This window comes from Eucyclogobius newberryi, unplaced genomic scaffold, assembly GCF_026437365.1.
Source record: "Eucyclogobius newberryi isolate DKJ021-1_F unplaced genomic scaffold, fEucNew1.0.hap1 SCAF_6, whole genome shotgun sequence".
NCBI lineage: Eukaryota > Metazoa > Chordata > Actinopteri > Gobiiformes > Gobiidae > Eucyclogobius > Eucyclogobius newberryi.
Window position 1 is genome coordinate 30,152,011 of NW_027316278.1, and position 15,442 is coordinate 30,167,452.

At 41.7% G+C, this 15,442-nt stretch overlaps 1 protein-coding gene across 1 annotated transcript in view; it reads right to left on the minus strand.

Annotated features, from left to right (window-relative positions):
* The window catches only part of pgm5 (phosphoglucomutase 5), a 36,501-nt gene that overhangs the window by 9,120 nt on the left and 11,939 nt on the right, over positions 1-15,442 (minus strand). The window contains exons 7-8 of the mRNA XM_072433446.1: positions 12,317-12,432; positions 6,816-6,951 (exon numbers count right to left, since the gene is read on the minus strand). Coding sequence (XP_072289547.1) covers positions 6,816-6,951; positions 12,317-12,432 — 252 coding nt within the window. The remainder of the gene's footprint in view (positions 1-6,815; positions 6,952-12,316; positions 12,433-15,442) is intronic.

Here is a 15,442-nt window from a genome sequence, read left to right on the forward strand (position 1 = left end):
AATAAATAAAACATAAATAAATACAACTTAAATTAAAAAAAAAATTATACATAAATAAAACATAAAAAATACAACTTAAAAAAATAAAACATAAATAAATAAAACATGAATAAACACATCTTAAATAAATACAAAATAAAACATAAATCAATAAAACATAAATCAATAAAACATAAATCAATCAAACATAAATCAATAAAACATAAATCAATAAAACATAAATCAATAAAACATAAAGAAAACCGTGGTCCCCACTAGCCTCCGTCATTGGACAGGAATGGAATAAGGTGATTACCATGGGCTTTTCAGATTAAGAAAACTACCACTAAATTTACGGGATAAACTTATTAATCATTAAAGTAGATATGCTATAACTTGATAAATTGAAGGGATCATGGTGAGCAGATAGTACTGTAGATATGGAACTCAAGGTAAAGAACATAATTGGTGCTGCTCCAAAACCTCTTTTAGATGTAAAATACAGTACTTATTATTTGTATTTATTTATTTATTATTATGATTATTATGATTTTATTAGGCCCGAGCGCCACAAGCTGGCGAGAGGCCTATTAATCTCGTAAGGCCGTGCGAAGCACGGCTGCGAAAGTGCGCACGTAGTGCGCACGAAATCGAGCGCGAAGCGCTCGCCCATTTCCAAACACTCACTAACGCACTCCTTCACTCACGCACGCCCTGTGCATACTAATTAATAGTAGGAAAATGGAACATTACCGTTGTAAACGGGCGAAGCCCGTGCAAAAGTGCGCACTAAACGAGCACTTTACATTGGGATGACGACCGCGAAGCGGTCGTCATCCCCATATAAAGCACTCATTTGCCCTAAGTAGCTCACGAATACGTTCCCCATCTCTTGCATGTTCCGTGCATATAAGCATGTAATGCAAAAATTGAACATTATTACTGTATAGAGGGCCAAAAACACAAAGTGGGCGGAGCCCACTCAAAATTAACGAAAGTACCCGTCAGTGACCAGGGACCCACACCATGAGGTAGGAAAGCGCGAGCGCTTTCCGAAAATGTATAGTTTATGATATTTGAAAAATGGGAAACATTGTTTTCGCATCGGAATATTTAGGCCCGAGCCCCAGCAGGGCGGAGGGCCTATTGCTCCCGCAACGCTGCCGAAGGCAGCGTTGCAACTGTCTGACCAAACATGCGGGCGCAGCGCGCATGTTTGGTGCCCCGTCGCCCCTGGCAAGTACAGTGAACTAGCCCATGCCGAAGGCATGGATCATGCATACTTACTCCTGCTATGACAGAAATAGTCAACAATTTGTGAATGGGCGTAGCCCATTCACAAATTGTTGACAACAGCAGCGCGAAGCATGCAGTCTATGGGGAGTGGGCGGGGCATCCCGACGGAATGGGGAGTGACGAGCGCGTAAGCGCTCGTAATGATGATTCCACCCCATGGCGGCATGGGGAAGGCTTAGAGCTTTCAAACGATGTATAATTTGTTGTTATAGTGGAAACGGCTATATTGTTTTTGCTAAAAATATTATTTTTATTTATATTTTTCTTGTTCTTCTGCTTTTTGAGCTCTAATTTGACCCCCTGAACATGCTCAAAAACTCACCAAACTTTGCCCAAAATTCAGAATCGGCGAAAAATTAGATTTTTTCTGGGCCATTTTTTTTTTCGTTAAAAAATGGCGCGACAGCGCCACCGACAAAAGTCAAAATACATTGCGCCTATGGGAGACGCCCCGAGGTCAACTTTGTCGTAAAGCTACGAAATTCGGGACACGCATTCCTCTCGTGAGGACAAAAAAAAAATATTATTGTGGCCACGCCCCCAGACTTACCCTATGGCCGCCATCTTCCTTTGAAAATGAAAACAAGCTGAGTTAGCCATTTTGTTTACGTCAAACTTTGACGAACTCCTCCTAGGGCGTTTTGCCCACCGACTTCAAAATCGGCGTACGTCCTCTGGACAAGTGGGACATCTAAAGTTATCCAATTTTTTGAGATACCTTTTACGGTCTGTGTGCGGCGCAGCCGCAAAGTTGGACAACTTATTTTGGAATATTGCAGATCTAAAAATTGTTCCCATTTGATCAAAACCAGTCCGATTAGGACCAAATTTGAATCAGTTGTTAAACTTTCTAGTTTGGACCAGTTTAGGCTGACAAAATTGAAATGGGCGCGATAGCGCCCCCTACAGAGTGACCTTTAAATTAACATTGAAGGTCAAAAATTAGTTTTACCAAAATTGTCTAAACTTTACCCAAAATTCTACTTTGCCGTCCCGATCACAAAAGCCAATCACAAAAATGCCTAATTTTTTACGGCGTAGTCGTAGCGATGACAGAAACCTCCCATGTTATCCCTATGGGAAAACCACAAAATCTCTCAAATTACCACATTTTTATGTTTCAAACTTTGACGAACTCCTCCTAGTGCGTTTTGCCCACCAACCTCAAAATTGGTGTACGTCCTCTAGACAAGTGGGGCATCTAAAGTTATCCAAATTTTAAGGATAACTTTTACGGTCTCTGTGCGACGGAGCCGCAAACGTTTCCCAGAATTCTGACTATTTGGCCTTCAGAGTGGTCTATAAACAATAGAGTTTTTCCAAATGACATGATATTTTGAACAAAATTCTAATTTGCCATCCTGATCATAAAAGTATGAGAGCCAAAGTCATATTTTGTACGGCGTAACCGTAGCGTTGACAGAAACATCCCATGTTATCCTTATGGGAAAATCGTAGAATCGCTCAAATCACCACATTTTTACGCTTCACACTTTAATGAACTCCTCCTAGGTCGATTGTCCGATCAAGTTCATATTTGGAGAATATCATCTACACAAGCGGGGCATCAAAACTTATCCATATTTTGATTCTAAGTGCTACGGTCTCTGTGTGGCGGACCCGCAAATATATGTCAGAAATGGGAAAACAGCGAAATCTCTAAAATGACCACATTTTTACGCTTCACACTTTAACGAACTCCTCCTAGGGCGATTGCCCGATCAAGCTCATATTTGGGGAAAATCATCTACACAAACGGGGCATCAAAAGTTAGTCATATTTGGATTCTAAGTGCTACGGTCTCTGTGCCGTGGAGCTGCAAATATACTGTCACAAATGGGAAAAACGCCAAATCCTTGAAATGTTCACATTTACGCTTCACACTTTAACAAACTCCTCCGTGGGCAATAGCTCGATCAAGCTTTACTTTGGGAAATATCATCTACACAAGCGCGGCATCAAAAGTTATCCATATTTTTATTCCAAGTGCTAAGGTCTCTGTGCGGCGGCGCAGCAAATTTGACTGACACTTGTGTTGATTTGCACTGGATTGGCCATGTCCAATGTGTCGCCGTCTGTCAAGTTCTTTTTTAATTCAACACACAATAAGGGCGCCATCTTTATCAAGTCGAAAGCGCAGAGTCGGAAGGCCGGCGGCCCGCGAGGGCCGTTGGATGCCGCTTGCGGCTTTAATCTTCTTCTTCTTCTTCTTCTTCTCGGGACCAACCCCCCTATTTTTCACCCAGTGAACATTGACGAAAAGTCACAAAAATGTTCACACCTCTAAAAATCGTGCCTCTCTACATTCTGGCTATTTCCCTTTTCTAAAATAAAAAAAATTGGCGCGTCAGCGCCCCCAAATGTACCAAAAATGCATTGAGAGATGGGAAATGACCCAAAAAAAATCTGATCGTAGAATCATGAAATTTGGCGCAGAAGTAGATGGTGACAAGAGAAGTAAAAAATATTATTACGGCAACGCCGTCCGCCCAACCAAATGTCGGCCATATTGCTTCAAAAATGGCTAAACATGATTTTGGAGTTTTTCCAAACGTCGTACTTTTACGAACTCCTCCCAGGGCGTTGGCCCTAAAAAGCTGAAATTTGGTGAAAATGCTACTGAGGAGTGGGACATCAAAAGTTATCCAAATTACATTGATACCTGTCACGGTCTCTGTGCGGCGAAGCCGCAAACTGTAGCTAGAATTTCAGAAATCTCCCATATTTAAAATTTCTGCCGTTTGCGCGGATAAAGTCCGAATTGCGTCAAATTAGAATCAGTTGTTAAACTCTTTGCCCTAAACCTACTTGAAGTGAAATAAATTCATTTGGCGCCACAGCGCCCCCTACAGATTTTATATGGAGGTTAAATGTTTAGTTTTGCGAAATTATATGAAATTTGACACACAACTCAATTTTTGCATCCCCATCAAAAAAGTCAGTGAGACCCATGTCATAATTGTTATGGCGTTGCCATAATGATGACCGAAACCTTCCATGTTATTCCAATGGGGAAATCGCCAGAACATGTTTACACTTTAGACTTTCACAAACTCCTCTTAGGGCGTCAGCCCTATTAACCTGAAATTTGGTGAGACTCATCTTCAGGGGTGGACCATCAAAAGTTATCCACATTTTCATTCAAAGAGTCACGGTGTCTGTGCGGCAAAGCCGCACATTTTGCCAAGAATTCAAAATAAAATAGCTTTTTGATGGTAAAACAAAGGGGAGAAGATTCAGATTCAGCAGTAGGCGTAATAAAAGGACAATTGGGGCGCATTAGCGCCCCCTCCTCTTGCGGCGTGGCGGCGGTGTGGCGGCGGCGTGGCGAGGGCCGATCATTGCCGCTTGCGGCTATATTTCTTTCTTCTTTCTTCTTCTCGGGACCAACCCCCCTATTTTTCACCCAGTGAACATTGACGAAAAGTCACAAAAATGTTCACACCTCTAAAAATCGTGCCTCTCTACATTCTGGCTATTTCCCTTTTCTAAAATAAAAAAAATTGGCGCGTCAGCGCCCCCAAATGTACCAAAAATGCATTGAGAGATGGGAAATGACCCCAAAAAAATCTGATTGTAGAATCATGAAATTTGGCGCCGAGGTAGATGGTGACAAGAGAAGTAAAAAATATTATTACGGCAACGCCGTCCGCCCAACCAAATATCGGCCATATTGCTTCAAAAATGGCTAAACATGACTTCGGAGTTTTTCCAAACGTCGTACTTTTACGAACTCCTCCCAGGGCGTTGGCCCTAAAAAGCTGAAATTTGGTGAAAATGCTACTGAGGAGTGGGACATCAAAAGTTATCCAAATTACATTGATACCTCTCACGGTCTCTGTGCGGCGAAGCCGCAAACTGTAGCTAGAATTTCAGAAATCTCCCATATTTAAAATTTCTGCCGTTTGCGCAGATAATGTCCGAATTGCGTCAAATTAGAATCAGTTGTTAAACTCTTTGCCCTAAACCTATTTGAAGTGAAATAAATTCATTTGGCGCCACAGCGCCCCCTACAGATTTTATATGGAGGTTAAATGTTTAGTTTTGCGAAATTATATGAAATTTGACACACAACTCAATTTTGGCATCCCCATCAAAAAAGTCAATGAGACCCATGTCATAATTGTTATGGCGTTGCCGTAACGATGACCGAAACCTTTCATGTTATTCCAATGGGGAAATCGCCAGAACATGTTTACACTTTAGACTTTCACAAACTCCTCCCAGGGCGTTAGACATATTAACCTGAAATTTGGTGAGACCCATCTTCAGGACCATCAAAAGTTATCCACATTTTCATTCAAAGAGTCACGGTGTCTGTGCGGCAAAGCCGCACATTTTGCCAAGAATTCAAAATAAAATTGCTTTTTGATGGTAAAACAAAGGGGAGAAGATGTGACAGCGTCACAGATTCAGCAGTAGGCGTAATAAAAGGACAATTGGGGCGCATTAGCGCCCCCTCCTCTTGCGGCGTGGCGGCGGTGTGGCGGCGGCGTGGCGAGGGTCGATCATTGCCGCTTGCGGCTATATTTTTATTTTATTATTTTTTCCCCCTTTCTTCTCTCCTCTCTTTTTAGGGGGTGTGTAGGGGTGTAGGGGTGTAAGGGTGTAGGGGTGTAGGTGCGTAGGTATGTATGTGTGTATATGTATATGTACAGGTATATGTATAGTGCGGTGCTGGAGCCTCAGCTTCGGCTTGATGCTGGGTAAGATGCTTGATCCCAATCTCCGTGCCTTCTCTTGGACGGTCGAGTGGATTCCTGGACACGTGATGAAGTGAGCTCCGTATTGTGGATCAGTACTGGCTCCGGCATGGGTCGGGGCCGCCCTGAAGTTACTTGGGGGGGGATGCTGGGTTCCTCGGTCAAGTGGTGGGTACCAATGTTACAGCACCTGATGCGTATATATATGTACGTGTACCGGTATATGTGTATATAAATATGCATATGTTTATGTAACATATGATTATATTGCTTTGATGTTTTGAGTGCACTATGTGGTGTCTTTAAATGCAAAATCAATTAAAAAAATCAATAAAAAAAAAAAAGAAAACCGTGGATCATGGCGCACCGTCGTCTTGTCTTTGAGCGAGACCCTTCAACCTTTTGCTCCCAGTGTTAATCAACGCGGGTGTGTAAACGACAGTGAGACTTTTCACCCTGCGGCGCACGCAGAGTCTGTCGTTGGTCGTAGCCATGTCCGATTGTGTGTTGTCTTATTACTTAACATTCCTCACGTCTTGTGGTGTGACGTCCATAAATCTTACAACATGAAGTCCATGTAATCCCCGTTGTCAAGGAGGAGTCCAGGCAAGAAAAGGTGGAAGTATTTGGGGCTGTCCTGGGTCTCCCTCACTTGTGTTGTCTCTCAAAGCGGACAGGACACAATAAGAGCACATGTCCGGCAGTTAAAGCCAGCAAAGACATGGACAAAGGTGACGGCCCGGGAGACATTGTTCACGGTCAGTATGCGGGGGGCGGCGGACCCTCGGAGACCAAACGAACTACCACGAGTGGTTTACACCGATTTTCCAGCGTTACCTGCAAACATAATGGCGCCCAAACTTGGCCCAGTGCTCTCGGACGATCTGCTCCACGCTTTGTTTTCGAGCAGCCATTATGGACAACCACACCAGCACTGACCACAGCCCATCCTTCTCCCGAATGTGGTCTGATCCTGTGGAGGGGAGAGACACAAAGAATTACCTCCAGTGTTCCAATTAAACAGCATCAAATAATCATCTAGTTAAAAGGCTTGAATTCAGAATATGAATCTCGTTTTCGGTAGTTTTGAAGTAGTTCAGGATTATTTAGTTTGAAGATTTTGACGTTATTGTTTGGACACTAAAACAAGGCTAACCCAAGTTATGCTGCTTGGATTTACACAGAACATCTGAACATAAATGGTTCCTCCTCAGCCCACCCTTCCAACATAAACAGCCCATATCTGGAAGGAGTGCAGAGTTTGCAGATCGTTCACTGGGGAGCGATCGGTCGGTTTGTTGGACAGCTGCACAGTAAAGGTATCTGTTCAGGGGCACTTTGACATTTGATTTCAGTTAAGATGTTGGTAATGTTTCCTCCCCAGAGCTCAGAGCAGCAAAGGAACACACAATAAAAGCATAGAAGCGTTAGTCCAGGATTAGTTTTCTGTACAGAACATGTCGGCTGATTCATCGCCGATTTAGTCCTAGTTTAGGTCTGGTTTACTTCCGTTTTGGTCCTGATCTAGACCTGGCTTAGTCCTGCTTTAAACATGGTCGATACAAGGTGACTGGTTTAGTTCTGATAAAGGGTGAATTCACGCAAACATCACACCAAAAAGGGCACTGAATCAGGACTAAACTCAAAATGAAACCTGGACTAGATCGGGACTACGAGGATTTGAACGTTACCAAACCAAGTCAATGTAAAGAACCAAATAATGAGTTTAAACGCAACATTAGCCCTGGCTTGGTTCAGTTCTGATCCTGATTTAATCCTAGTGTAGCTCATGGTTTAGTCCTGGTTTGGAGAGGCTGACTGATACGGTTTAGTCCTGTATAGACGGGTTTATCCTTGGTTTAGTCCTGTTCAATATTAACCATGATTCTACTTTTGTGTTGGTTTAACCCCAGTTCAGGCCTGATTTATTTCTGGTTCTGGCTTGACTTGATTTATAGTGTGGGAGAGTTCTAGTTTAGTCCTTTTTAATCCATTTTTAATCCAAAATCTCGGTGTAGATCTGGTTTAGCTCGAGTTCATGCTTTACTTATCCTGGTGCTACGTTCAAAAGCAAATAGTTTCTGAGGCGTGTGAAAGGTTTGACAAAGACTGGACAGAAGAACGTCTAACTCATTTACTGAAATCCATTGAAAGTATGTTTTGGAGCTGGTTTAGTCTCGGTTTGGACGTGCTTTGCCACACGATGTCGCGGTGCAGAGTGTGTGCCGGCTGTGGCAGTATACAGCTGTTAGGAAAGTGACAGTTGCAGTGCTTAATCTGGACCACACGCTCTGTCCCCTTGTGTCTGTATCACTGCATAACTGATCAACTCTGTGTGTCCAACTGTTGGAAAAAACGTAAAGAGAAACCAGCCGGGCCTCTGCGCGGCTTTTAGAGAATAGAGCAGGCATGTCCAAACTAGGGCCCGGGGACCAAATGCGGCCCTCAGACCAATTTTTGTTGGCCCTCCAGCTTCCTGCTATGTCGGCCCAAACAACAAAAAGTAGTACTTTTTACTGTGAAATTGGGAAAAATTCAGGCATATTGATGTTATACCAATATAATATTAATATTCTAGGTCTAATTAAAGGTGTGGAGGCTCATCGCAAATACGTCAAATGCAAAATTTTGAATGATTCACTTTGTCATTTAACAAATTCGACATTGTTAAGTTGTTTGTGGCCCTCTGCCCCGTTTTAAAGGGGCTTCCACACCGCGGCGGCCGAAGCGTCCAGTTTACATTCAAAGTCCATGTAAACGCGCGTCGAGCACGTAGTGCATTTCCCGCGCCCCGATTTCTTCGTTTTTGCGGAGCGATTGGTGCGTTTTCATACACTCTCGACGCTTTGAGCGCGCGTATGAGGCGAGCCGAGGCGGCCAAAGCAGCCGGCGCGACATGTTCAGATTTGTTTAGCTTGCTGCAGCAGTTGCGCCGCAGCAGCCAATCAGAGATGACGTGCTACGCACAACCCGGAAAAAGACCCAAAACAAATCCTTAAAACACAGCTCTTGGAGCAAATAATGATATTGACTCAACTCTGCTCAGCTCTGAAGTATATGCAGGTCCCAGACGGGCCCCGGAGCCCATCGCATCCGCTTTTGGACTTTGTAAAGTTAATAAACCAAAGCCATGGTCCAACATTAAACTCAGACGCAGGACCACTCAGACGCACGTCTGCTGCTGAGTGTATTTTACGGACGTAAAGGGGCGTCGAGAACCAGCGTCCGGTGCGTTTGTCTTTCAAATGTACACGCGTACAAACCGCCGCGGTTTGTACGAGGCTTAAGTTTCAAAATGCGGCCCTTGGTGAAAAAAGTTTGGGCACCCCTGGAATAGAGCCACAGAAAAGCTCGTCATCGCGATGAAATAGCCATCAGGTTTGTATTCATGCAGTGACGTGTGCAAATAACAATTTTTATATTACTTTCAACTTCTTGTCAAAATCATGTATGAACAGAAATAAATCAGATTACTCACACAGCTGATTGTTTACATGACGTACTGTACTTTACTGTAGATTATAAATCGCACCTTTTGTCAGAGTTTGGCCAGGGTGCGACTTGTACTCCAACCACATTTCACACTGACAACCACAAGAGGGCGCTCTAGGCTCTAAGTGACGCAGAAGAAGAATCTGCACTTCCTCTTCCTCTGGAGTTTGCGGAGTTGTTTAGAAGTGACACAGGAAGAAGAATTCAATGGATTTAGTGATTTGGGGTAAAACTGATGCTTTGGTAAACTTGTTAGCATGTTCTTTATGCTATAGTTATCTGAATAACTGTTAATATGTTACGTTAACATACCAGACACTTACCACAGTTCTGTCTGTGCCTCATGTAGCTGAAGGTGTTAGCGTTAGCATACGTACACCTATTCACCATGTTCTCTCATCTGTTATTATTTTAAATTGCATTTCAAGATGAAATGTCTGTTCTTGGTCTGGGATTTTATCAAATGAATTTGCCCAAAAATGGGACTTATACTCCAGTGTGACTTATATGTGTTTTTTTTTCTTTATTATGGATTTTTTTGTTGTTGGAGGTCCGGAGCGATTTATAATGTGGAAAGTACAGTAATCAATAATAACATAACATAATGGTATGGTAATAACTTTTTATAAATAAAACAAATGGTCTTGTTTCTACATGGTCCTAATTTGACATGATTTGGTTGTTAGAAGAGGCTAATTCAGTGAGCGTTTATGCTAATGTAGTCAGCTTGATAAACATTTCCTGACTTATTATGTGCAGGTGACAGGGGCTGTTGTCGACTAATCAAAGGCTTGTCTTTAGTCGACAACAGCCCTAGTCACAACCAGAAGTTACAAGTCAGGTCCGTGGAGAGGTGAGCCCCAATGAATGTCTATAAAAAACCTCTGTAATTGAATAAATGAATGTGTTGAACTATGGAAGCGGAGCACTAACACACCTTTAAAGTGCCCATGACAGGTTTTTACGATGCTCCAATTTTGACTTTATTTGGTGTATTTATACCTGCTGTACATATAAATTAAAGTTTTACACCAATTGAGCAGGTATTTGTGGAGAAAACATTGAAAAATCTGTAAAAAAATGACAGGAAGTGACATAACACTAGGGACACTCATTCCAGTTAAAGTTTATGCCTAATTAACACAAAACCTTTTTCACTCTCTAAACATTGATTTGACAACATAAAGTCGCTCTTACACATTTATATTTGTCAAATAAAAAACAATAGTTCCTAGTGTGATGTCATCATTTACAAACAGGAAGTGAAATTGTAAACCTGAAAAAATGTGCTTTTCTGTGATAACGTTTGTATAAATTCAGTCGTCCGACCTGTAGGGGGCACTTTAACCTTTAATTAGTCAAATAAAGTCCTGGGTTGGCTTTGTAATGAAATGAATGCCACTGGACGGGTCTGCGAGTGACACACAACTGAATGTAACGATTTGTACTCAAACTATTCACACTTAAACGGGCAAACGACTTGTTAACTTCCAGGCAAACCCTCTGCTGTTTCCCCAGTATCACGCTTCCCTTTACACCCCTAAAACACCTCTCACATTTATCTGAGAGTTTCACAAGTTTCATCTCGTTTCATTTGAGCGTTCCACTTAAACAGAAGTAGATATGTTAGTTTTACAAATCCCTACGAGAGAAGGAGAGAGAGAGAGAGGCAGAGAAGGCCGGCGTGTGCAGCGCCGATCCCGGAGCTTGTCTCCTTTTATAGCAGAAGAATGGGGATTATTTACACTCGCAGTCAGGGTCACGGCCCCCACATCTATCAGCTCCAGCCGGGGCCCGGGATGCAGCTCTGTAAGACTCCGAGACGCAGCTATTGAGCAACAGAGAGCGGCAAACACAGCCTGACCTTTAAAGGATAACGCTCTTCCTTCAGTTCATGCTTTTATCTGAGACGTCCAGATTACGGCTGAAGGTAATCGAGAGCAACGTTGCCAGGAAAAAAAATTCTAACGAGCCGTGGAATTTGATCAAGTAATACTTTAAGAGACGAGTTGTAAAGCTAAGTCTAACGCAAGGCTATTGATGTGTGGAGTCTTAACATCTTAGCATGGTTTTAGTTCAAATGAAGTCCCCTCTATGCGTTTGAAACATGTGTATTAAAGTGATTCCAGCAGAATTACCGCCTTTATAAGGAGTTAAATTAACCTTTAACAGAAAATATTCTCCTTATTGCCTTAAAATTTTGTTTTTTTGTGCATGTGGCGCATCAATCCGCGATAACGAAATGAGTATCTTGGACGACGACAATGTTTTAGATCTGTAGATTTAATAATGCTCGGCGGTGGTGCAGTGGTTTAAGGCGTTGCACATGTGGTGATTGTTGTCACTTCGCTGTTGTGGCTTTGTTACCATTTGCTGAATGTCTCTCTCCTCATTTCACACAACAGCTGTACTGTCAAATAAAGCCTCCAGGACAGAAAATATTGTATAAAAACTCATACAAGTTCAAATTTAAAGATATTAATCAAATCATGTTCTGGATGAGACTATTATATTTGACCTTATTCTACATTTCTAGTTAAATATCACAGATCCTTTACATTGTACACATCATTGACAGTATTCGCACCCCATTGAGCCACTGTTTATGAATGCATCTCAACAGCTGCTATAGAAGGAACTCCCATGATGCTTCACTCCACACCACATATGTACAGCGCTGATTCCCAACCAGAGGTACTGACTAAAACAGGTCTACAACAGGACTATACCAGGTCTTAACACGGGTACTATGGTAACCCGAAACAAGGACAAGCGCAAGACAAATATGGGAATAAAAATGACTCTAAACTGTAAATGAAATGTAAACAAACTCTTATGCCACATACCTGTCCCAAAGCTCTCCTCCCCGCACAGCGAGCATCGGCCAGAGTCCATCAAGTTCCCGAAGTACCTCCATCCCGTGGGAGTCTCGTACAGCGCTAGCTTCATTGCCTTGGCTACCCTACGAAAAACAAACAAATAAAAAACCTTCAGAAACAATTCATGTTCATTTTGAGTTGCACTTTCAAACAATTGTGCGCAAACGACTTAATAAGGGCATTAACGTTGACTTTTATGACCCTAAACCACAGATAGAGAGATTGTAATGTGTTGCCAGTGATTCAAATCAGTGGAAAGTTTAATTACCGTATTTTCCGGACTTTTTTCATAGTTTTGGCCGGGGTGCGACTTATACTCCAGAATATGTGATAATATTTGTTATTTTCACTCTGACAACCACAAGAGGGCGCTCTAGGCTCTAAGCGACGCAGAAGAAGAATCTGCACTTCCTCTTCCTCTGGAGTTTGTAGAGTTGTTTAGAAGTGACACAGAGGAAGAAGAATTCAGTGGATTTAGTGATTTGGGGTAAAACTGATGCTTTGGTAAACTTGTTAGCATGTTCTTTTATTAGTTTAGACAATCAGTTGGATTGATAATTTTTAATTTAGTTAATTTTATTGTATTTCTGTTTCTGTAATTTCTTTGTGATTTGAATGCATTTTTCCTGCTGTGTGAAGCACTTTGAATTGCCTTGTGTATGAAATGTGCTCTACAAATAAATTTGCCTTGCCTTCTTTATGCTATAGTTATCTGAATAACTGTTTATATGTTACGTTAACATACCAGACACTTACCACAGTTCTGTCTGTGCGTCATGTAGCTGAAGGTGTTAGCGTTAGCATACGTACACCTATTCACCATGTTCTCTCATCTGTTATTATTTTAAATTGCATTTCAAGATGTTCCTGGTCTTGGATTTTATAAAATAAATTTCCCCAAAAAATGTGACTTCCTTGTGTTTTTTTCTTCTCTATTATGCATTTTTTGGCTGGTGCAATTTATATACTCTGGATAATACTATAATAGCATATGGGGAGAACTGTTTTTTTGCTAAGCCTGGCCCTATCCCGCAACAAGTTATCAACCTATGAAAACTGCTGTCCAAATGTGCTTCTAAATTGACCCCTTTGCCACATCCTCACGGCTCCCCAAAGACGGCCCCGCAGTGTAAACAGGATCCGTCTTTGGACCACAGGCCGGTCAAAATGACACTGCCCGCTAATGACGCTTCCGTGACAGTGACGGGAACGGTCAAGCGCGAGCAGATAAACAAGTGTTATCGAAGGAAGCGACGGGGTTCGCCTTGAGATCGAGCCGGGCAAATGAAAGGGCCGAAAATGCAAAACAAACACAACAAATTCAGAGGTTTAACTGTGAAAATGAGCCCAGGAAGAGTAAGTAAATACTGAGGCAGACACAGAACCAAGGAGTTATGGGAAACAAGAGTGAATAATGATGTGTATTTACCAGTAAAAAGGCCTAATAAAGAAAGGAACTTCTAAAATATAATGACAATTCACTTTGGAAGTCAAACTGAAAGTTGCTAAAACAAAACAAAACTTGGCCATCTTTGTGTATCTACTGATTCGAAAATAATCGATGCAGAGTCAAACCAGTGTGTCCAGACTGTCCAGAGCAGAGTGTCCAGACTGTCCAGAGTGTCCAGACTGTCCAGATTGTCCAGACTATCCAGAGACTCCAGAGTGTCCAGAGACTCCAGCGTGTCCAGATTTTCAGAGTGTCCAGAGCAGAGTGTCCAGACTGTCCAGAGACTCCAGAGACTCCAGAGTGTCCAGATTTTCAGAGTGTCCAGAGCAGAGTGTCCAGACTGTCCAGAGCAGACTGTCCAGACTGTCCAGAGACTCCAGAGACTCCAGAGTGTCCAGATTTTCAGAGTGTCCAGAGCAGAGTGTCCAGACTGTCCAGAGCAGACTGTCCAGACTGTCCAGAGACTCCAGAGACTCCAGAGTGTCCAGATTTTCAGAGTGTCCAGAGCAGAGTGTCCAGACTGTCCAGAGCAGACTGTCCAGACTGTCCAGAGACTCCAGAGACTCCAGAGTGTCCAGATTTCCAGAGTTTCCAGATTTTTCAGAGAGCAACAAGAACAACTCCAGATCCATAAAAATAAGATAATAAAATAAGCAATTAGTTAAACACCAATAAAATGCACATATTTAACATCATTGACGACATTAAATCATTAACAGCTCGAGTTTCATTCAGTTTTGGGTTTATTATCATAGAACAGAGCTAAATAAAGACACAAATGTACATCTAAACTTGCTCTGAAGAAGCGTAATTTGCAGAGTCAAACTTGTGGACATCAGTGGAATGAAATACTGCCAGACTTTGGCCTTGGCTGAATATTTGACCAAACATAGTCCAGCGCTCGCTCCCTTTGAGGACGGAGCTTAAACGATTCAAACTGGCATTCAGCTTTACGCATATGTCACTTCTTCTTGACTTAATGCACAGACACTTAATGCTTCTTCAGTTAAATATAAAAATACACATTCTGTTCTGGTCTTCACGGGTGGATTTCCCTCCATTCAAAAGATATCATATTGTTGTTTTGTCAATTGCTATTGTCATTGTTCATCCTTCTGAAACGCACGTGGAAAAGGAATATTCAAGTTTAAATTGACCGTGGTAATATGAAAGAATATTGAAGTAAATCTCCAAAGATATTACATAATTGTTTGCGCCAAATACGAAGAATTGATCACGGAAAATCCTCCAAACTCAATATTTAAAGAACATTACTGAACAACATGAATAGAAAATAGCCTGTCAAATGTTAGTGTTACGATTAATGTGAGAAAAAACATCACGATTTAACAATTATTTGCGATTATTACTGAGACTGTGACATCTCATCTTACAAATGATTATTTCTCAAGTTTTCGACCAGCTTTTAAGAAATTGAACCGACAAAATAAAGTAACAAAATGTGACAAAAACGCCCACATAAAAAAGTACTTTATATGTTTTTCTGTTTTGTTTTTTACAATAGATTTAATAAAATGTAACTTCTAAAATAGTCAAAATTATAGTAAAATTATTATTATTTTTGTTCTTATAATTATATTGTGACCCAAATCCCTATAGTTCAGTCGCTGCTGTTTTTCTTT